The sequence below is a fragment of the Mustela erminea genome, chromosome 21 (assembly GCF_009829155.1).
Source record: "Mustela erminea isolate mMusErm1 chromosome 21, mMusErm1.Pri, whole genome shotgun sequence".
NCBI classification, from domain to species: Eukaryota; Metazoa; Chordata; class Mammalia; order Carnivora; family Mustelidae; genus Mustela; species Mustela erminea.
Window position 1 is genome coordinate 32,535,690 of NC_045634.1, and position 24,154 is coordinate 32,559,843.

General features: G+C 37.0%; 1 protein-coding gene across 1 annotated transcript in view; it reads left to right on the forward strand.

Moving 5' to 3' along the window:
• Positions 1 to 24,154, forward strand: part of VEGFC (vascular endothelial growth factor C) — a 101,422-nt gene that overhangs the window by 49,916 nt on the left and 27,352 nt on the right. Inside the window, exons 2-3 of the mRNA XM_032329416.1 lie at positions 15,630 to 15,843; positions 17,288 to 17,478. Coding sequence (XP_032185307.1) covers positions 15,630 to 15,843; positions 17,288 to 17,478 — 405 coding nt within the window. The remainder of the gene's footprint in view (positions 1 to 15,629; positions 15,844 to 17,287; positions 17,479 to 24,154) is intronic.

The window sequence follows — 24,154 nt, forward strand, 5'->3', positions numbered from 1 at the left end:
TAGGGATCACTGCCCATGCTCTGGGCCTTTTGATGGCTTGGGTTGTCATCTTACAAGGTATGCAGAAGAATTTAAGTTTCATTTTAAGCCATTCCCTCCTTTCAGAAACACTCCCTTACCTTAAATTAAATTTCATGACCCCAGCTCCTCCAAACTGTCCTTTTGCCATTTCACTGGTTCATGCTCTGGAATTTCAGTGTCAGCTCTGGGAGCTCCCAGGCCAGGTTCTCCATGGCTGTGTGCTCACTCTGTACTTTCTTAGCAGCTAGATCTGGTCCTCCCATAGTATTCTGCCTTCACCTTTTGTCACTCATGCCAGAAACTCTGTATTCACGCAGACACGTCCCTCTCTCACTTTGTTAATATAAACCAAGTATTCTACATTTTAGCACTCCACAGCCCTCCAGTCTCTTTACCAATCTCCATGTCTACAAACAGAATAGTTTTTCATACACAAAGAGAATTCAGCAAGTATGAGGACTACAGTTGCCGCACACTGAAAGAGTGAATAATCAAGAGCCAACATGTTCATGGAAGTTTGTTTAAATGGCTAAAGAAAAATTCAGGGTGAAATTAACAGGTAAACCTGGTCTTGAACTATAGGTATCATTTTCATGGATGAAAAGAGGAAAGAAATAATTTGAGGAGACACAGAGCGACTGCATAATGAGGCCAGTTACACCTGGGCACAAGGAGAACCATTTGGTACAGATTCATGTTGGGGAACATCGGGGATGGGATAGAAGTTGGGCGAGAAGTTGGATGGGTATGATGGAGGATTTTTAAACTCCGTAACCGTTGTGGGATTCATATGCTAAGAGATTGGGTTGTGCCTTTCAACCAAATTCTTGAATGATGGCAAGTTTAACTTTTTATTAAATGATACATGGGAAGAGTTAACAGTAAAATGGTATCACAGCTCTGCTAATGAAAAAAGTATCCTCTGCCACAGCCTTTCATATCCCTAAGTCCTATTCTCCAGATACAACCTCTTTCAGGTCTTTTGATGGTTGTTATTGATAGTTACCTCCATATTTCAGTGCTCTCTCTGGATATTTTGCCTTTAGATTTTATTTATTGTCTTGTTATTATAGAAGATAAGGATCTGATCCGCATCCCTCCTTTGATCGACTCATCCTCTGCATCTCATACACACACTTCTTATCCACTCATCTTCATAAAGGAACTACATGTGAGGGTAGATGTACCTTGTTTATTTTATCATGCACTGTACTATTTATCGTTGAGTAACTTTTCTTCTTGTACAAGTTTTGGGGGGTTTTTAGAACTAATAATTATTTCTTTCTGTTTGCTTGGCCCTGCCACAAATGTTCTACAGTCCTTCCAAAATAAGTAAAAGAGGCCACTGAAAATTGGTAACAAAACATAGCAGTTAATTTAGAAATTGCATATTTTTTTCTTTTTTCTCTCCTGCAGGCCTCTGCCACTAGTTAAGTTTCAAGTCCTAGGTACATCTCTTCATGTCTTTCCAGTATGAGAATGCTAATTTCCTGGGTTGTAGGTCTTTTTTTGTGGCTTATTCCCTCATTTTGGAGAAGAATCTCATTTTTTAAAGTTCTTCTTTAAATTTCAGTTAGTTAATGCACAGTGTAATATTGGTTTCAGTTGTAGTGATTAAACACTTCCAGATAACATCCAGTGCTCATCACAAGTGGGGGTATTGAGAAGAATCTCCATTCTTAAGAGCTTTATTAAAGTATAATTCATATACCATGAAATTTGCTCACTGTAAATAGATAATGATTTATAGATAACAACCATCACAGTCCAGTTTTATAGTATCTTTACTACCCCAAAAAGCATCCTTGTGCTCAATCCCTGCTCCCACCCTCAAGCGTCACCAATCTGTGTTTCCTTTCTATAGTTTTGCAATTTCCAGAAATTCTTTATAAATGGGATTATATCATGCATAGTCTTTTGTGTCTGGCTCTTTTCACTTAGCATGTTTATTTTTGAGGTTCATTCATCTATCAGTAGTTTATTCCTTTTAATTGCTGAGTAGTGTTCCATTATGTAATATAACACATTTTACTCGTGTTTAGCCAGTTGTTAGGTTTGTAAAATCTTTTCCAGTTTTGGGCTTTTATGGATAATGTGACTGTCAACACTGACATACAAATCTTTGTGTGGACGTATCACTAGCAGTGGAATTATTAGGCCATATAAATATATGTTTAATTATTTAAGAGACTCTCAGACTAGCTCCCAAAGTATGTATTTTACATTCATGTGAAAAAAATGGGGGGTTATAGCTTTTCCTCCTCCTCACCAATACTTGGTATGTTATTCTTTTGAATTATAGTCATTCTGGTGGGTGTGTGTAGTGAAAACTTGGGGCTTAATTTGCATAATTTACCTTAATAACTAGTGATGTTGAACATTTTTTCAACTACCTATCAGCCATCTGAATATCTTTTTTGGACCAACATCTGTTCAAGTCTTCTGTCTCCCACCTTTTTAAAACTTGGGTTGTCTTTCTTTTTTTATTTGGAAGACCTTGGTATATTTTGGATACAAGTTCTTTATCAGAAATATGATGTTCAAACATCTTACCACCATGTTTGGCTTGTCTTTTAATTTTCTTACTGATGTCTTTAATTTTTAAAATATTTTTTAAAGATTTTATTTATTTATATGACAGAGAGAGATCACAAGTAGGCAGAGAGGCAGGCAGAGAGAAAGAAAGGGAAGTAGACTCCCTGCTGAGCAGAGAGCCTGATGCAAGCCTCGATCCCAGGACCCTGAGATCATGACCTGAACCAAAGGCAAAGGCTTAACCCCCGGAACCACCCTGGTGCCACTACTGATGTCTTTAGAAGAACAAAAGTTTCCATTTTGATGAGTCTGGCCTACAGTTTTTCTTTCATAAATCATGTTTTTGATATCACATCTAAGATACTGTGACCTAATCCAACTTCACAAAGGTAAAACTACATTTTGTCTTAATATGCTTATAGTTTTAATGCTTACCTTAAGGTATATGATCTATTTTGTATTGATTTATAAGTCTGTGAGAAAAAAGGGTCTAAGTTGTTTTGTTTTCTGGTTTGGTTCTTGTTTTTTGTTTTTGGGTTTTTTTGTGGGTTTTTTGGTTGTTTTTTACTGTTTCTGTTTTGGCATTTAACTAACTGATTGTTCCAGCACCTTCTATTGAATAGACTACCCCTTCTGCATTTATTTGCCTTGGAAACTTTGTCAAAAATCTATTGATCATCAGTCTAGATGTTTTTTATTTGTTTTTTTTCTGCATTCTGTATTCTAATCTATCAGTCTAGTCTTAAGCTGGTATCAGACTGTCTTGATTATTGTAAAAAGTTTGAGACCTGATAAAATGTGAGTCCTCCAAGGTTGTTGTTCTTTTTCTAAATAAAATTAGTTATTCTAGATTCTTTACACACATTTTAGGATCAGCTTGAAATTTCTGTAAGAAATTCTACTGGAACTGCATTGAATTTATAGATCAAAATGTGGAGGATTATCAACTTAATAACACAATGTTCCAGTCTGTGAACATGACAAGTCTCTTCATTTATGTGGATTTTCTTTAATTTCTCTTAGCAAATACCACTGAGAGAGAATATGAGTTTCATACCAGAAGAAGATACTTACAATCCACATATTTGATAAACGGCTTATTTCTGGAGTCCATTAAAAACTCTTACCAATCAATGACAAGACAGCCAACAGGGATGAATAAATAGCTTTTAAGTGGCAGTTTTTAGAAGAGGATAACCCAATGTCCACATAACATGAGAGTGCTCAGTATCATCGGTCATTGAGGCGTACTACACATTAAAACCGCACGAGTGTTCTCACAACCCCATCAGAATGGCTAAAATGGAAAACCAAAAACTGCTAGTTGTTGGCAAAGATAAGGAGCTAGGGATTCTTGTCCACAGCCCTCAGGAGTATAAATTGGCACAATTACTTTAGAAAACGTTTGGCCCTATCTATAAGCTCTCCATATTTGCATACCTGATGAACCACCAAACCTATTTCTAGTCTATTTCTAGAGACCACCCCTGCATTCATATTATGTCTATCAGAAGACACGCTGAGCATAGATTAGATTAATAAATTACAGTAAATCATACAATGAGAAGCAAGAGAGCAGGAAAATCAGCTGCTTCAGATGACAGACACGGGTGACACAAACGAAAGCATGAGAAAAGGACCCAACAGAAAATACTGTATGTTCTTGGATACCATTTATGTAAAATTTGAAAAGACTGAAAACTATGTTGGCAGAAAACAGAAATGCAGAAATATAACAAAGTGGCAATATTTGGTAGAGAATAATCACTGAGGAGAAAAAAAAAGTTTCTGGAATGTGGTTGATACTCTGTATCATTGATCTGGGTACAATTACAGGGGTGTGTTCAATTTGTACAATTTATGAAACTGTGTCCGATATTATATGTATAATATTATATATATTATATTATATTATATATATAATACATATTATATTATATTATATTCACTTTCTTGTGTGAATATTTTTAAGGACTTTTAAAAGTATTATTAATATTACTTCCAGAATTAAGCAGCAGTAATATAAATTAGCCTTTAAAATATCAAAGAAAAACTTTTACTGAAAAGAAATCTTATAATAACCCACTACATTCTGTAATTTCAAAATAACCTCCTAAAAGAGCATCATTGAAAAAAATGTATAAATTGATTTTGAAATTAATCTTCAAAAGAAAACATGAAAGCAATCAAAGGAAAATAATTATGAAATGTTTTGAATTTACTCACCTAGGAAAACTGTGTCTAAACTACTCCATTCTCTTCTTAGGAAACAGGGCTTTGAGAAATGCCTGTGTAAAAAGAAAAGATGTTACCCTGGAAGATAAAAAAGTATCTCTGAGAATGTTACTAAGTCCACCTGCAGGGGATATTTTAAAACCATACATTCATTCATTTAGTCGTTCTGACTGGGGATTTTAAAAAGTAAAATGCATGCAAATTTTAACCTTCTGACACATTTTTAAGAGGCTAATATATGGCAAAGCCCACTCTAACTCAGCTGCAGTTTCCCAACAAACAGCACCAGTGAGTGTTGGCCTGGATAATTTTTTTTTTTTCCTTTAGGAAGCTGTCTTGTGCATTTTAGAATGGTTGCCAGGGTTCTTGGCCTTCACTTAACTAGGGTCAGTAGCATCACCCCATAGTTCTGAAAAGTCAAAATGTCTGTGGATGTTGCCAAATGACCCAAGGGGACAATCATCCCTGGTTTAAAGCCATTGCTCTACAATATGTAAATATTGGAATATTAGAGTAATGTGTTTTAGTTCCTTGCTGGTCAGTCATTCTTGAGTGAATGGTTTTAGTCCCTTGGTCCCTTGATGTCAGTAAAAACATTCCTGATTTCTAGCTTCATCTGTCTGGTGCTTTTTTTTGCCATTGTACATGGACAAAGGTTGGAATTAATAGTTCTGAGATCAGTTTGTCATTCTATATGGAAAACCCATTCCGTTCAAAAATAAGAAGCGAGTGGTTTTCAGTGTTGGGTGCAAGTAGTCAGTGTATATAGAGCTATCTTGTCCATTGTGTGGATTATGCAAATATATTACCTACTTTGGCATTAAATTAGAAAGTTGTTTCCACAATAACAATTGAAAGTGAATATTTAAAATATCTTCTACGAGTCTACTTAAATAATGAGATAAATATTTGATTTTTTTTAATATTTGATTTTTTAATTTAATTCATATATGTGATAAACTAAAAAAGTGACTTTTCTTTTTTTGGAAAAAAAAAGAGTGATCCATGCTATTAATAATAGACATAAAAAGATACCATTCTTTATTATGGCCTTATTTTCAAAATTTACAATAAAATATTTCAGGGGATTAAGAAAAAAATTGAAACTTAAAACTTCCAATAAAAAACTTCCAGTGTTAAACTGAAATGTAAATGTCTGCTTTCAGGGTATACTTATCTGTGGCATATCAGGTTGGTGTAGACATGGGTGATGGTTAATCTGTGGGGGGAAATACCTGACTCTGAAACCCTCCCTGAAACATTAGGTAGAATGACTTGCTAAGTTTATATAAAATGTTTACAAGTTCCTATTCCTTAGAAGGATAACGTTTCATCTTACATATTTATTTATGACTCTACTAAAGGGTGATTTTTTAAAATGAATTTTACAGCTATGTATTGGATGATTTTTCAAATCCAAAGCTCTCTACATTCTGCCACCTTTTCCAGATTTTGGTTTTTAAAAGGTGTTTTTCATTAATCAAAATATACTGTAAAATTTACAAATTTGCCTAGTGTGGGTAGTTGTCTGAAGGAAACAGAACACCCCACAGTTCACCTGTCATACAACTGCCTCTGTTAAGGAAGAAGGACTGAATAAGCATTTCCTCTGCTGTATTAGGGAAACAATAATTTCAGCAACTACTTATTCTAATGATTGGATCTGACCCTATTTTCAAAGAAGAAAGAAAGAAAACCCAATGGTAATACAGAGTTATTGATCTTGATAATTTCCTTAAATGGATCTTTACAGATAATTTGGTTTCTTAGGACAAAGGAATGATGTATATGATGGGAATAATATGAAAAATATTTTCTTTTCAACTTTTTTAGTAAATTTCTTGTTTTATTAAACTGATAATTTGACCAAATAATTTTTTTGCTTTGTCTTGTGAAATTGTTCATGAAAATATACACTTTTCAAATATAAAGTATAATTTGAGCCAGACTTTTAAAGACAAAATATACACAGTTTATGAAAAAAATGCAAACACCCCTTATTTTCCAGTTTGAACAATAAGTTTTTTACCTCCTCTCCCTCAAAATATAGATATATGGGACAACCAAAGAGATTTGCCTATGACATTTTTGGCCATTTCATGAAAATACAGTAGTGTGATCAAATCTGTCTTGGATGGACTCTTGCCCACTCTTTCAATTCTGATTATTACTCTCTGGTAACAATTTATGCTTCTAAGTGAAAGAAAATTTCCCATAATTAAAGTATATGCATTTCCTCATGCATTTTCAGCTTCATAATATTATCAAATGAGTGTCAAGTCTAGATACAACATAGCAATTAATTTAAGATTGTTGTTTGAAGAGATTATTGACATTGGATTTGGAGGGTTTTCTAAAAACCAATTTTCCATTCATTGGCTATTACTAACATGAATCCTAAGTGACTTACTTGCTACTTATCATTGACTCTCTGGGTTGTCACAGTTTGGGGGAGGAAGGACAACCTACATGGACTCTTGATTTGTCCCTAGCAGGTCTCTGAACAACCGCTAATCAACAAAGAGAAGGAGGAGGAAACCTAGGTTTTGCAGGCTAGGTGTGTAAAATGTAAAGGTGATTAGGATCCACAGTCAATGCCACTTCAGGTGTTCAGTTTATGCTATGATTCTTCATAATTAGGGGAATTACAGATTGAAGGTGAATCCCCAAAACTCTTTCTCATCATGTAACTTCTGGAATCATCATTCTTCTGTTAGGGTAAAAAGGGAATGTATTTCAGGTACACGAATTATCAACGGTTTGGTTCCTGATGGTAGCTCCCCGTCTTTGATGTTGCACACTCAGCTTGACTTCCATAGCACCCAAAATCCTCCATGGAATGTCACATAGGTGGTTGTTTGCAAATGCACACAGACTGAACATTACATAAGAGTCATCACTGAGCCCTTGTAATTGATGCCTCCAAGGATAGAGTACAAAATTACAGTCATTTTTAGATTACTTGAAGGTTTTTATTACAGTTGAATATCCATTTTTAAGATCCTTCCTATTGTAAGATGTACTAAATTCTTTTGGAAAAATAAAAAGAATATATGACATTCAAGCAAAGGCCCTCAATGTGCTGGAAAACATTGATGTACATGAAGACTCAAGAAAGCATTTAGATATAGCGATGCACTCCTACCTCAAGAAGTAAGAATCTTCTCAAACAACCTAACCTTACACCTAAAGGAGCTAGAAAAAGAACACACAAAGCTCAAAGCTAGTAGAAGGAAGGAAGCACTAAATATTAGAATGGAAATAAATGAAAGAAAAAGACAAAAGAAAACAATACTACAGTTAATGAAACTAAGAGCTGTATCTTGAAAGGATAAACAAAATCGAAAACAGCCAGACTCATCAAGAGAAAAAGAGAAAGGACTCAAATAAAATCAGAAATGAAGAAGGAGAAATAAAAACTGATACCAGAGAAATACAAAGAATTATAAGGATATTATGAAAAAATATTTCCCACAAATTGGACAACCCAGAAGAAATGGATAAATTACTAGAAATATGCATCTTCCAGAATTGAATATGAAGTAAGAAATTTGAACATAGAGATTACTAGTAATGAAATTAAATTAGTAATCAAAAGACTCCAACAAACAAAAGCCCGGGGCCAGATGGCTTCATAAATAAATTCTACCAAAACTTTGAAGAGTTAATACCTATTCTCAAACTACTCCAAAAAAATAGAAAAGGAAGGAGAACTTCCAGATTTGTTCTACAAGGTCAGTAGCACCCTGAATACAGAGATACTACAAAAAAAAGAAAATGACAGATCAGTACCTCTGACTTAGATGCCAAGCACAGATGCAAAATTCCTTAACAAAACATTAGCAAACTAAATTCAACAACACAATAAAAGGATGATTCACCATAATCAGGTGGGATTTATTCCAAGGATTCAAGAGTCTTTCAATATTCACAAATCTGTTGATGTGATATGCCACATTAACAAGAGGAAGGATTAAAACTGCATGATCACCTCAATAGATACAGGAAAAGCATGTGGCATAATACAACATCCATTCATGATAAAAAAAAAAAAAAGAAAAGAAAAGAAGAAAGAAAGAAAAGAAACTCTCAACAAAATGGGTTTAGAGGGAACATACCTCAACATAACAAAGGCTATCTATGTAAAACCCACAGCTAACATACTCAGTGGTGAAAAACTGAGAGCTCTTATCTAAGATCAAGGACAAGGATGTCCACTCCCAACACCTGTATTCTACATAGTAATGGAAGTCCTAACCAGTGCAATCAGACAAGAGAAAGAAACAAGGGTATCCAAATTGGTAAGGAAGAAATATCATAATTTGCAGATGACATATTATATATAGAACCCCCCCAAAGTAAACTCTAAAGACTCCACACAAAAAAAACTACTAGAACTGATGACAAAATTCAGTAAAACCACAGTATATAAAATTAATATACAGAAATCTGATGCATTTCTGTACACTAATAACAAAATAGCAGAAAGAGAAATTAAGAAAATAATCCCATTTACAGTTGCACCAAAAAGAAATAAAATACCTAGGAATAAACTTAACTAAGGAGAAGACCTGTATTCCATAAACTATGATACTGACGAAAGAAAGTGAAGATGACACAAACAAATGGAAAGACACTCCATGCTCATGGGGTAGAAGCATTAATATTGTTAAAATATCTATACTACCTAGCAATCTACAGATTTGGTTCAATCCCTATCAAAATACTGATAGCATTTTTCACAGAACTACAACAAATAATCCTAAAATTTATATGGAACCACAGAAGACCTAAAATAGCTTAAGCTATTTTATGTTCTTGAGAAACAAGAACAAACCTGGAGGTACCATAATCCCAGGTTTCAAGATGTACTATAAAGCAGTAGTGACCAAAACAGTACGGTGCTGGCACAAAAGGAGATAATGGACCAATGGAACAGAATAGAGTCCAGAAATAAACCCACACCTATATGGTCAATTAACCTATTACAAAAGAGGCAAAAATATACAATGGTGAAAAAAATCTCTTTAACAAATGGTGTTGGGAAAACTGGACATGCAAAGAATGAAGCTGGACCACTTTCTTACACCAGACACAAATATAGACTCAAAATGGATTCGAGACTTAGGTATGAAATATAAAACCATAAAACTGCAAAAAGCAAAGTAAGCAGTAATCTCTTAGATGTCAGCCATAGCAACATATTTATGGACATGTTTCCTCAAGCAAGAGAAAAAAAAGCAAAAGTAAACTGTTGGGACTACAACAAAATAAAAAGCCATGGCGCAGCAAAGAAAGTCATCAACAAAATGAAAATGCAACTTACTGAGTGGGAGAAGATACTTGCAAATGATATATTTGATAAAGAATTAATATTCAATTATATAAACAACTTATGCAATACCAGAAAAGAGCAGACAATCCAATTAATAAATAGGCAGAGGATCTGAAGAGACATTTTTCTAAAGATGTACAAATGGCCATCAGACACATGAAAAGATATTCAACATCACTAATCATCAAATGATGATCAAATGTAAAGTAAAACCACAATGAGATACCACCCCATACCAGTCAGAATAGCTAGTATCAAAAAGACAAATAACAAGTGTTGGTGAGGTTCGGAGAAAAGGAACCCTCGTGCACTGTTGGTGGGAGTGTAGTCTGGTGCAGCCACTCTGGAAAACAGTATGGAGATTCCTCAAATCATTAAAAATGGAAATACTGTATGGTCCAGTAATTTTACTATTTTACCCAAAGAAAATGAAAACACTAGTTTGAGAAGATATGTGCACCCCTATGTTTATTGTAGCATTATTTATAATAGCCAAGATATGGAAGTTACCCATGTGTTGCGCACGTGCACACACACACACACACACACACACACACACATCCATATAACTACACACAATGAAATATTCCCAAACCATAAAAGAGTGAGATCTTGTCATTTGCAACAACATGGTTAGACCTGGAGGGCATTATGCTGAACACCATAAGTCAGAGAAAGGTAAATACCATACAGTTTCACTTACATGGAACTGTGGAATCTAAAAAAACCAAAACAGAACAAAGAGACTCTTAAATACAAGAACAAGCTGGTAGTTCCCAGGGGTGAGGTGCACATGCAGATGGTTGAAATAGAAATAGGGATTAAGAGTTACAGACCTCTAGTTTTGAAATAAGTAAGTCATGGAGATAGAAACCTTAGCATGGGGCCTGTAGACAATAATACTAGAATAAAGTTGTACAGTGACAGGTGGTGACTACATTTACCATGGTGACTGCTGAGAAGCATATAGAATTTTTGAATCCGTATGTTGTACACCTAAAACTAATAGAACATTGGGAGTTAAGGATATCGTACCAAGAAAAAAGATAAAGCTTTGAGAAGGAACCTTTCACACAGATACACTTCTAATTCAAAGATCTGAGGGTGTTCCTGGTTCAGAACTCCTTCTAGGTTTACTGGGACCCCTTCTAATTCCTTAAAAGTAGAATGTGAACGTGAATGTGCCGTGGTAAACTGGCACCGTTTTATTTTAAGATTGGGGTCTTCTCCAGAGTCACACATTGGCCATATCACTTAGCTGACGATGCTGAATTCCCAGGTTGCTACTCATTTAGAACAAAAATGCAGAAGACACACTGAAAGAAATATGATGCCAGAACTGGTACAATACTGAGAGTTACAGTTCAAAATCGAGTAAAAATTTCGGTTTACCTAAAAAACAATCTGTACTGTGCGTTTGCCGTCTAAAGATGTTATAATGACAAGTTATTCACCCTTACCTATAAGATGTGTAACATACTTCTGTATCAAATGTCTATTTGGATCATCACAAAAATTCTATGAGAAAGATACTGTGATTTCCATTTTATAGAGGAAGACTTGAAAAAACAAAATCTAATTTTCCTTAGTTAAATAGGTCTTTTTGCCAAGGTGGAAATCTGGTCTTTTGATATTAAGGATTCTTTTTCTTCTACAGATATAATAATTAAAGTCTAATGGGAATAAATAAATTAATTACTCAGTATCAAGCTATTCTAATACCATTTTGTCTATGACAGCTTCTGCTTTTGCCAGTGTTTGCTATAAATTAATATGTCAAACGCATGCTCTATAGAAACAGAAGGGAAAAAAAGCAAATGAAGGCCGAAATAAGAGCCAGTACATTTAGAGACAATTACTTTCAAACTGCCATTCTGTTGTTCAAAATTATATACGTACACTATTTAAAATTTGAAATACAGGGGTGCCTGGGTGGCTCAGTGGGTTAAGCGTCTGCCTTTGGCTCGGGTCATGATCTCAGGGTCCTGAGATTGAGCCTGAGTTGGGCTTCCTACTCAGCGGGGAGTCTGCTTCTCCCTCTCCCTCTGCTCCTTTCCCCACTCATACCTTCTCTTTCAAATAAATAAAACCCTTTAAAAAAATAAAATTTAGGGCGCCTGAGTGGCTCAGTGGGTTAAAGCCTCTGCCTTCAGCTCAGGTCAGGATCCCAGGGTCCTGGGATCAAGTCCCGTATCGGGCTCTGTGCTCAGCAGGGAGCCTGCTTCCTCCTCTCTCTCTCTCTCTCTCTCTCTTTGCCTGCCTCTCTGCCTCCTTGTGATCTCTGTCAAATAAATAAATAAAATCCTTAAAAAAATAAAATAAAATAAAAAATTAAAAAAATAAAATTTAAAGTATAAAAATTTATAAAGAAGGACATAATAATTACCTTAATTCTGCAATTTGGAGAATATATATATAGATAGGTATATCTATATATATATGTGCAGCTGCATATGTTTTACTCTTGTCTATATATGCAAATATATGCATACAATCTATATGTGAATTTGGTTTTATAAAAATATTTACTACATATATAAACATCTGTGTACTCTGTCTAAATTGTATACTTCTTCATAAAGCACTTATGAACCTCTTTACATATCTCAGTTATTGTATTATTACATTTATGTTTGTACTATGTACTATTTAATCAGTTTTTTTAATTGTCTCTACAGATTGTTTTTAAGTTCATATATGATAGATAGCCCCATGATGAGTTTGTACTTATATCTGGCATAATGATAGTCTCACTTCTGTTGGATGGAAAATTTAATTCCAAAGTGAATTTGCTGTCTAAAACAGATCTTGTTTTTAACTCAACCCTCTCCAATTTGAAATAATACATTTGCCTTAAATTGCTTTACAAATTTATATTCCCACCAGGATTGAAAGAAATTAGGGCTTCCTTCACTTTAACCATCGCCAAATACATACTAACATATTTATTCTCAGTGAATCTTCAGTTTAAGATCTTTGCCCATTTTTCTATTGAAGCACCTGTTTATTGTCATTATCATGTTCATGAGATATTTTAAGAATATTAGTCCATTTCCATCTGTCATGTATATTCCAAATAGTTTCCCTACTTTATTGTTTCCAGTATTTTCTACCATATGGATAGTTTACATAAAAGGCCTTTTTTTCAGCCAAAGAATATAAATAAAACCTTATTTTCTATTCCTATGTTGTAGGTTGGCTTTGGCACTTTTTTCCCACTTTTTTATATTGCGTTTTTTCTGTTGTGAATTGTATGCTTATATTTTTCTATTTATCTAACAAGTAATGGCATTATCTGTCCTAGATACAATTATTGTTACTTTCCCTTTCTAAGTTTCAAAGTACAAAACGTGAATCACAATTTTGATTTGTCTTAAAATTTTTGAATAATATTTCACTGAAAGCCCCACTTCCCCACTGTCTCTCTGTGCCGTATGGCTTGGCATGTTCCTCTCCTTCTGTCATGTAACACTGGTGGGTGTGGTCCTGAAGCTCTTCCTGGCGGAGCGAACACTCATGCCTGTTCCTGTGAGTTTCGTGTGATCAGCTGAGGTCACGACTTGACTTTAATTCCAGCCGAATTGTGGGGAAAAGATTCCCAGGGACCCACCAGTCGCACAGTCCCATGGTGTTCCTGCTGTTCGAGGGCTATTCAAGCTAGCAGAGACAGACAGAAACCCCATTTGTGACGTTGCGTTTTAGGTAGTGATGACCAAAAATTTACCCATGTACTTTTGCAGCCTTTCTCTCCACTTGAAATCCTCTTAAGATTCCAAGACGTTTTTGATTCTTGAATGTTGTGTCATTGATGAGATTTTCCCGAGACAAATATTTCATAAACAACGGGACAACAGTGTGAGATGTTGTCACTTTCATTTACTGCGATTTCTCCATCCCCACCCTCCATCTATTCAAGGGAATTATATTTGTATAGCCAGATGGCATATCAGGAATTCCAGAAGGTTATGGATTAATATCCCTATTTTCAGAACACAGACCTAAAGAGATTAAGTGTATACTTCACTGACACAATAAATAAAGGAAGGGGAAATCCTAAAATTAACACTTGTATTATCCAATTTTATTGCCCAACTCTAAGTTGTTAGAATATAGACTTTTTTTTTTAATTTATTTGATAGGCAGAGATCACAAGTAGGCAGAGAGGCAGGCAGAGAGAGAGAGAGAGGAGGAAGCAGGCTCCCTGCTAAGCAGAGAGCCCGATGCGGGACTCCATCCCAGGACCCTGGGATCGTGACCTGAGCCGAAGGCAGAGCTTAACCCACTGAACCACCCAGACGCCCCAGAATGTAGACTATTGATCTCCATCCAAGACCCCCCAGTGGGGGTGGTCACTTCTCTAGCTAATTCCTGCACACGCTAAACTGTAAGAACCAGTGTCCGAAGCATTTCCTCCCACATTTAGACTTAAAATCTGGGAAAAGCAAGGCAGTATAAAATAAACATTTCATGTTGTATTTCACTTTGTAGATGAAGTTAAACAATGTCCCATTTTCCCTTAATTTCAAAGAATAGTTTAGAAAAACTGAGGTTTTTTTGTATCTATGGTAACTACCTGAATATAACATGGGATGATCTACTTAATTGGACACAGTAATGTGGACAGTTATTTATGAGCAGAATTAATGTTCTCCAAACTGTTTCATGTCTTTTTCACAGCAAAATTAATCTTGACAATCAGGCTTTTTGGAAATACTTGGAGGTTCTGCCAGAACATAACCTGGGGTGCTGTTGCTGAAATCCCATCGTTCGTGGGATTATTCATTCTAAAGCCGCTTCTGTAAAGCAGACTTTCCTCATTTCAAGCATCCTGCTCCATTATATTTTACTGATGCTGATAACTAAAAGCGAAGCAAAGCGATCGAGCGGACTTCAGGATATATGTATTGGAGGATAATACAGGCTTGAATACATTCTCAGACTTAAAAATTTGCCAGTTATGTAGAACTATAAATCCAACAAGCTACTTCGGAAATTATTTTTAAAATTATGTCTCAAAACCATAAGAGACTCTTAATCTCACAAAACAAACAGGGTTGCCGGGGGTAAGCGGATAGGGAGAGGGTGGCTGGGTGATGGACTTGGGGAAGGTATGTGCTATGGTGAGTGCTATGAAGTGTGTAAGCCTGACGATTCGCAGACCTGTACCCCTAGGACAAATAATACATTATATGTTAATAAAAATAATTTAAAAAATAAAAATAAATAAAATTATGTCTCACAAAATTCTTAAAAATCAAATATATACTTTACAAATTTGGTTGTGCGTACTTCATTTTTAATCATGGTATTGATTCAAATTAAAATATGAATATAATTTTACCAAGTAAATGAAGTAATTCAAGGATAATTAATAACATTTTTAAAATTAATAACATTTTTAATAAGGATCTGGCATATATAACATTAAACCTAGAGGGTTTTTTAGTGCATTTGTTTTCAAATCTCTTAATCTGATAACTGATCGTGCACGTTTCTTTGATAGGCGTATGCAGGCAAAGATTTGGAGGAACAGTTGCGGTCAGTGTCTAGTGTGGACGAGCTCATGACCGTACTCTACCCAGAATACTGGAAAATGTACAAGTGTCAATTAAGGAAGGGCGGCTGGCAGCGTTACAAAGAACAGCCCAACATCAATGCGAGAACAGAAGAGACTGTAAAATTTGCCGCAGCACATTATAATGCAGAGATCTTGAAAAGTAAGTATGGGAAAGAAAATATATGATTAGCTTTATATATCAGCTCAGTGAAATCTGCCAGCCTGTTGTTTTGTTTTTGTTTTTAAATTTCAGCATTTGTAACACTAAATGCCTTAGGGCTGAAAGGAAAAAAAAATAGGAATGAAGATTTTCAAAATACAGCATTTTATAATTTCACTGTGAGTGGTAAAGAGGAATTCTCGAAATATAAAAATAGAAAGATACACGCCTACCAACACATTTTTTCTTATTAAGGTGATATTCCATTGCAAAATGTTAAAAACCTGAAGAAGTATTTTCCACAATGTGTCAGTTTCCCCATTTAAATATTCTGTATCTTACAAAATAATTGCACATACATTTTCTGACTCAGATTCAGAAGTGCTTAATTTCTAAATCACCCCCAAATCAACTTTTCCAAGACTTCTTATTGCCTTGTTTCACAGGTAACTGGCTTGGGAGCTAGACTTTTGGAAAGCTACTGAAAGATCTCACAAGAAATTTTGCTGCATAAAAAGGCAATAGCATAACTTGGTGGGCTACTTTAAAAAAAAAAAAAACTAACTCCTTCAGTTGGGAGAGAGTCATCGCCATCACTGTTTGCGATGGCAAATTATTTTGAAAAGACATGCAAGCAAAATGGCTTGAAGGTTGAATAGCCCATAGTCTATATCCTTTCTTCTAAAAGCTTTACTTGAGGGAGAAGTTGGGGAAAAGAAGCCAGAACATTTGAGAAGTATGTCATCTCTAATGCAATATTTAAAGAGTCCACAGTGTTAGAGCTAAGCCTGTAGGTCACTGGAAACAGAATTCCAAGAGAGAGCATCTGACTTTCCTGAAGACACTTGGTTCAGGATACATGTCCCAGTTGATGGAAAACACCCTTGCATTTCAAGTGAGTTACCCAAAGCTGCCAGATAGCCTGCCTGAAAACGATCTTTGAATTCAGCCCAAACCCAGAGCAATTTCCTCATTTACATCTCAGTTTAGAAAGAAAAATTCAATCATGTTGTTTATCTTTGCCTTGAAACTGCAAAAATAGTACATGCTATAGCAAATGAGCGTGACTGTCTCTCCACAGGTCCTGCAAACATCTGTATTATTAAATTTTCATTTTCAGAAGCAAAGAAAACCAAACCTAAGTGCTACAGAAAAAATTGGTGTTGTTTTAAGAAAGCATAATCCTAATTTAGCTTGTTACCGGAATACAGAAATTCGTTTTTTAAGAAAATAGTCTTCGCTTCTCTGTTCAGTATTAAATAAATATTATATTGCATTCCAATCCTCAGGGCAATTTAGAATCCTGTCAACTATTTCTTTTTTTAACCTCATGTAGTATACTTCAGTCTGAATATCTGAGATCAAATGTGACTTCCAACTCGCTGCGGGCTTGCCGCCCTCACTGGCTTCTGTGTAACTTACGGCCTTCCCTGTGACCCGACAGGTATTGATAATGAGTGGAGAAAAACTCAGTGCGTACCCCGTGAGGTGTGTATAGATGTGGGGAAGGAGTTTGGAGCTGCCACAAACACCTTCTTTAAACCTCCATGTGTGTCCGTCTACAGATGTGGGGGCTGCTGTAACAGCGAGGGCCTACAGTGTATGAACACCAGCACAAGCCACCTCAGCAAGACGGTAGGTGCCCTGGCCCCACGGGCCGCCCGCTCAGTCCCTGACCGTGGCGCGGGTCCCCCTGCCCTTCTGAGCGGTTTATATTGTCTTTGAGGAGTGAAGGGAACTTCTCAGTACTCTGTGGTGTTGAGGCTTTAATCTCGCCGAGAAACTTACTCTTGCTTTATGAGCTCTGATGACCCAGCCAAGGGAAACAAATCAATATACGTATGAATGTGTGCGTGTGTGTGTGTGTGTGTGTGTGTGTGATCTAAATGTTGTCATTTGGCCATCGATTACTTTTAAACAGTTAAGTCTTCTGATTCTAGAGCTACGGCACGATCACAAATTCAGAGCGTGTGAGGAAACATCTGTGTTTTGTGCAGCCTGGGGACGGTACTGAAGTAAGCCAGGCCTCGGGGTGTATTCACTGTGTCCAGTTAGAAAGCCAAGAAAATATTCTGACGCTGAATCTCAAATATTTCAAGTTACCCGTAAAGTCCCATCACATTAGATGTGAAGCTTTTAGTATAATAACCAAGAAACTTATCTCGAGATTCGGTCTGGGTCTGGATTTTGGGCTCAGCTGCACTACCCTGCACTGAGGTCACCTGTGGGCGAGGAAGCTGCTATCAGAAGGCACATTAGGAGCTGTGATAACCACCAGGACAACCACCAAGTGTGGCTTAAAGCGCTGTGTGCCACTGGCCTCTGCACAGGGATGTTAGGAGAAGCCCAGGCTATGGGCTGAGCTGATGCAAACTTCCCCAAAGTCAAACCTGTGTTTGCCTGAAAGGCTTTTCCAATCACTTTTGAGAGTTGAAATAACACAGGCAATCTGGCTTCATTCAGAACTATACTTTGACCTTCAAAATAATTTTAAAAATGTGATGGTGAGGTTTGCTTGACACAATGTGGAATGACCAAAAATTAACATTTTTAGTCAAATAGTGTCTATGCTTGGAATACATATCATTAAAGCTTCTCACAGAGACTGGAGCTGAGTGAAAGTTTGGATCCCATTAATAAAATCTACTCCTATTTTAATACAACTAAGTGAAAATGAAAATTAAGTTAACCTGAGTTTCTTCAACTGTGCTTTCTCATCTGGTTAGAAATGTCTAAGATTTTTGCTCTGATGATCATTCGGGCTCTGGGTTTGGAGACACTGTCCTAATATACAATCCAGACTGCTTTTTTTGAGAAAAATATATTGTATTTCTTTGTATTGTACATACGTTTGATGACGGAATAAGCCATTTCAGATACTAAGACTTGCAAGAGGAAACAAAAAATAAACTATAAAACTGAATTTTCTCTTCAACTTACCTGTACCTAAACTTTAAAGATTTAAAAAAATAAAACGAAACTGAGGAGTAATACTGTTATCATCAGAGTTAAGCACAGCCAGGAGTTTCTTTAGTCCTGATTACCTTCTACAGGCCAGCACAATGACACAGCATTCCTTCCGACAAGCATTAGCAAGAGATGCAGCATAATTCTAAATATATTTGTGCATGTAGAAACAATCAGTAGAATATATGTTTGTAGGTCATGGGATAACATTTATGTGCTTGATAAAATTCTAATATTTTAATAGGATAACATATAATTGTAGAAATTGAGCATAGTGAAACTCCTTTGTTGTGTCGCCCCACCCCGCCCTGACCCCTCCATCTTATTTAAACAGTAATTAGGAATTTGTTAGCTAAGAAACTGTAGATTTAGTGTACGCTCTTCTGAATAAAATACTACAAATTTGACGGGTTTTACTGGATAATTTGTGTTTATCTTAACGCTGAAGTAAAACGTGATTTTAAAAATCCTTTAATAAATGTTGGAACTTAATCCTTTTTTAAAATCAAAATAAATATTTATTCCAGTAGGATAGCCTCCAAAAAACTAACATTCATTTTTTTAAAAGATGTTAATATTAAAAATGTTGCTGCTTTTATATTTAAGCCAAATTCCATAAAAGGATTTTTGGCCTTCTGAGTTTCTTGAAATGTCATTTTTTTTAAAGTTAGAGAAAATAAAAGTGAGTGTTTGAGGAAATTACATTTTCGGAATGCCTTTACTAGCATGTTTTTAAATATTTCGATTAAGCAATGTGATATGTATCCTATAAATCATTATTATGGGGTTTGACTTAAATCAGTATCAATTTGGTTGATACTGATTTAAGGTTCAAAGGCCTAGATATACCAGTTACATTTTCCAAAGACTGAAAGGCTATATCTCTTTTAAAAGTGGGATAACAGGGGTGCCTGGGTGGCTCAGTGGGTTAAGCGACTGCCTTCGGCTCAGGTCATGATCCTGGAGTCCCGGGATCGAGTTCCACATCATGCCCCCTGCTCGGCAAGGAGTCTGCTTCTCCCTCTAAGCCTCCCCTTTGTCATGCTCTCTCTCTAATATATAAAATCTTTAACAAAAATAAAAATGGGATGACATAGAATAGCCTCAAAAGACAGATCCTGAAGAATTATTTCACCAAATAAGATGTATCTACTAAAAGCTCGTTACTTATCATTTCAAAAATGCCTTACTGGATTTGGTTGTTAGATAAAACTTTATTTTCAAAGTGCTCATATTGTGAAAGTATAAAGCTGAGCAGTAAGTGTTTTAGCAGGATTTTGGAATTTTGTTCTGTAGAAGTTAGTTTATTTTCTTGGTGAAAATCAGTTGCTAGTTGATAATATGTAAAGCTATTTATTGCTCTTTACTAATTTCTTCTGCAGATTCTTCTATTATGGCTTGTTGATAGAAAAAATGTTTTAAAATAAATTTTCTTCAAAAAATAGGTCTTATTTTAACCTTAACATCTCATGCGTTAAGGTGTGTTCCTTATTTTAATACTGAAATTACGTATTTCAAAGTACATCTTCTTTAGATACGGATGCTCAGATGTTTTGTGCCGTAGCTGCCTAGACGAGCTTCCCGTTCCCAGCACCGCACTCAGCCCAGACAACACCCTGGCCTTGTGGTTTCCCCTCCTGATGTGTGACTTCATCGCTAGTCAGAAACACAGGGGTCTTCCCTGCTGACTCCCTTCTCTTGTCACACATCCAGCCTGTCCCCACATCAGAAGTCCGTCTTGTCCCCTAAGTATCTTGACTCCCCATGTCAACCACCATCACTATAGCCCAACAGGCTTCTCATGCTTTCCAGCTAAAGAAAAACCATGCCCCTCGGTGTGCCCACTTCCATTTCTCCTCATCCCCATGCGCTCCCTTAATGACCCCTAAATGTGATATTTTTAAAACACAAATCTGGTGGTGTCAGTCTCCAGCATAAAACCCTTCAGGGATTGCCCGCTGCTGTTGAGTAAGACCTAAATCTCTATCACAACGTTCAGTGCCTGCCTTCCTCCACAGCACCATGGGACCTAACTGCCCCTTGTTCTTAACTTACGGTCCTCCTGACTGCTGTCGACTTCCCGAGTCCCTGGGGACCAGTGTCCCCTCTAGCCTGGGAACCAGTGTCGCCTCTAGCCTGGGAACCAGTGTCCCCTCTAGCCTGGGAACCAGTGTCCCCTCTAGCCTGGGAACCAGTGTCCCCTCTAGCCTGGGAACCAGTGTCCCCTCTAGCCTGGGAACCAGTGTCCCCTCTAGCCTGGGAACCAGTGTCGCCTCTAGCCTGCCGTCCTCGCTCACACTTGTCAGTCTCCCTCACTGCCCGTCTCCTCCTTGCTGAAGTACCAGTCCTTCCGATCTGTCACATGGCTCAAGGAGTCCTTGGGGGAGACTTTTCTGACCTCCTTGACTGTATCATGTATTTCTTTTAAAGGCATTATAGTTTCCCATACTTTTCTCTCCTAGCGCTTCCTTCATCTTAGAATCCTAGTTTATAACAATATAGCCATTATTATTTGATGAATGTCCACCTCCTCCATAAAGCCAAAAACACATCTGTGTTGCTCATCAGTTCCCTGAGTGTCGGGCACAGAATTGGCACACATCCCCTTTTGGAAGCACATTAAAACTGACCATCTCACCAGAGAAAAAGAAATGAAGATATGGACACATCCGTAGTCTTATCCCACAGTTCCCAGGAAGGGCGGTATCCTTATCTGTCGAAACAGATTTTAAAACTACTGCCTTAAAGGCCAACAGTAATATAGTTGGTTAACTCATGTGTGTCATTTTTAAACAAACTGATCCTATTGCCTAATCAAAGTATGGGCTATAAATTTCAGAACAGTATTTTTTAAATGTCTGTTTTTGAACAAACGGAGGAGAAAATGCTCCTCTTTTTTTTCCTATTCACAGCTGATATGAGAAGTCACCATTCTATTCCTCTTACTATTGTCTTAGTAAATACACATTTTACACATGTGCCAAATGACACCAGGACTGCCTTAGGTAAAAACCTAAACTTAGAAAACAGAAAAACCATTGTTAGTAAACAAAATGAGTGAACGTAGTCTTCTGTTCACCACTGGTTTCTATGGGACGACTGCATATTTATCACCTCCAGTGCCTGGATGAGGTCCCATGTGGACTTACTGGGTGCCAGAGTGAAGGCATTTATTCTAGGATAGGTGTGTATGCACAACAGCACACGAGCTTCTGTCAAGTTGGAGGTGTCAGTCAGAAGGCTTAGGCTTCAGAAAGTAGAAGCCTTCCAGGCTAAGAAGAGCTTTTAGTGCTAAATTTAAGGTATGTGTAGGTAAAAAGGAATTAGGTCTGGTATCCCCAAGTAGGATATTTTTTCTAAGAGAAAACTAAGTCCATGTTGATCATATAGAATCAGTTCTCACTGAATTTCATCCTTTCAGGCTCCTCCAGGCTTCCTAGAATTTAGGACGCCTTTTATAGCAGATTTAGGATGTTGAAATCATTCATTTTGCCTGCTGCCTCCTGGTCATCTGCTCATAGGAAAGATAAGAATTTACTTATACAACTTTTGAGGTCTGGCTTCTCGTGGTTGGTTTGTGTTGTACATCTCTCCTGATTCCCATACTCCAACCTGGGACTTGGCTTCCCCTCTGGTGGGTCCTGCTTCATGTGCACCATGCTGAAGTTATGACCCGTTCCCCCAAGCCCACTGCACCCACACAGATGGACAAGCAAGTAAATAACCCTCTGCCTCTTCTGGTATTCTCTTTGTACATGACACCACCATCTTTTTGGTTAATCGCAGTTATTCTCCATTTCACTAAAAGCCCAGTCAATAATTCCAGTGAAATCTCCCTTCCAAACATGGCTAGAATCTACCCAGGGTTATCATCCTGCTGATCTCATCTGATGTCGGCCACATTCATTAGTCACGTGGGCGAACCTCATGACCATCCTGTATCTCCCTATCTCCCTCCTAGTCATGGGCCACATGACAGGAGTGAGTTTTTGTCTTCTAAATGAGAAGTCAGTCTCTGCCCAGGCTAGCATGTGTTCTGACCGATCTATGCAAACGCTCTAAGCTGTGTCATACTTAGAACGACACTCTCCTTAATTAAGGGGGCCTTCTTTAGGTCAGTCCTTACAGCGTGTTCTATGAGGCCCGCTATGATCTGGCTGCTGCCTAAATCTGAAGTCCCAGTTGTCACTGCTTTCTCCCAAATACTACTTTCCACAAGGACCTAAATTCACCTACTCCTTAAATGTTGTCAGTACCTCCTTCCATAGGGTCACTACAATACTCTGTGTTGGAACCATCTCCTCAAACAGCTTCCGATACCCACCTCATTGAGAATTTCTGCTGCTCTTTAGGCCTAGATGTGAAGGTCACCCTCTAAGACAGCCTGCTGTGTGGTCTGCAGCATCCTTTAATGCCCATATGTCAGCATCATTACCTCATCTGTCCAACATCTTTAGTCCCTAAGCTCCAAACTCCATGACAGTGGAGACTGATCATTACCCTTGATCACAGCACAATTGCTGGCACATAGTAAGCATTAGGCACTAAATTCCATGAATAAAGAAAAAAGAACAGATTTAGGGTCAAGGGGTAGAGCCATGAATGTGTTTGTTTTGAAAAACTGGAGTGATATTTGGGTAGAGATACCCGAAGAAGATTGGGCATGTGATTCTAGAGTTCTGCCACGGCGATTGGATCCACAGCTGTAGACATGAGAGGAAGCAGCATATTTGTAAATGCTGTTCGAAGCCCTGGCGTCCTTGTTACTACCTAGAGAGTTCACGTATCAGGAGAGAAAGAACAAAAGCCAATGCCGAGGGAAAGCCAACATTCAGTCACTGAGAGTCCCATCCATTTCTCCTTTTGATTTCTTAATATCATGCTCTTCTCCTACCTGAAGAATCCACTTTTAATGATAAAAGCGATTATTTTAATTTAAATTGAATTAAGCAAGTGGGGTGAAGCACCTGTTCGTACTCTGCCATATAAAGGGTTAATGTGATGAACAGATCCTGCACTCAGCACAAAGGTTAGCAGGGAAAGGCAGTCAACATTTGTCAAGTAAATAAAAGTTGTCTAAATGTGTGAAAGAGAAATGCAGGGCTTTATGGACATGCACATCAAGGACAGTGAGACATGAAACTCCTGAAGGCAAGGTTTTCATGTGTGTTTAACATTTTTGCTTATATTTCAACTCATAAAAGGTTACACCTAAGTAGTACCTTTCCTATGTATATTTTTTATTTTATTTTCATATACTATATTTTCAATATACTATAAAAGGGAGCATAGGAGGATCTCTTTCAAACATAAAGGGGAAGTTCCTTATTGCTGTATTTTCTGT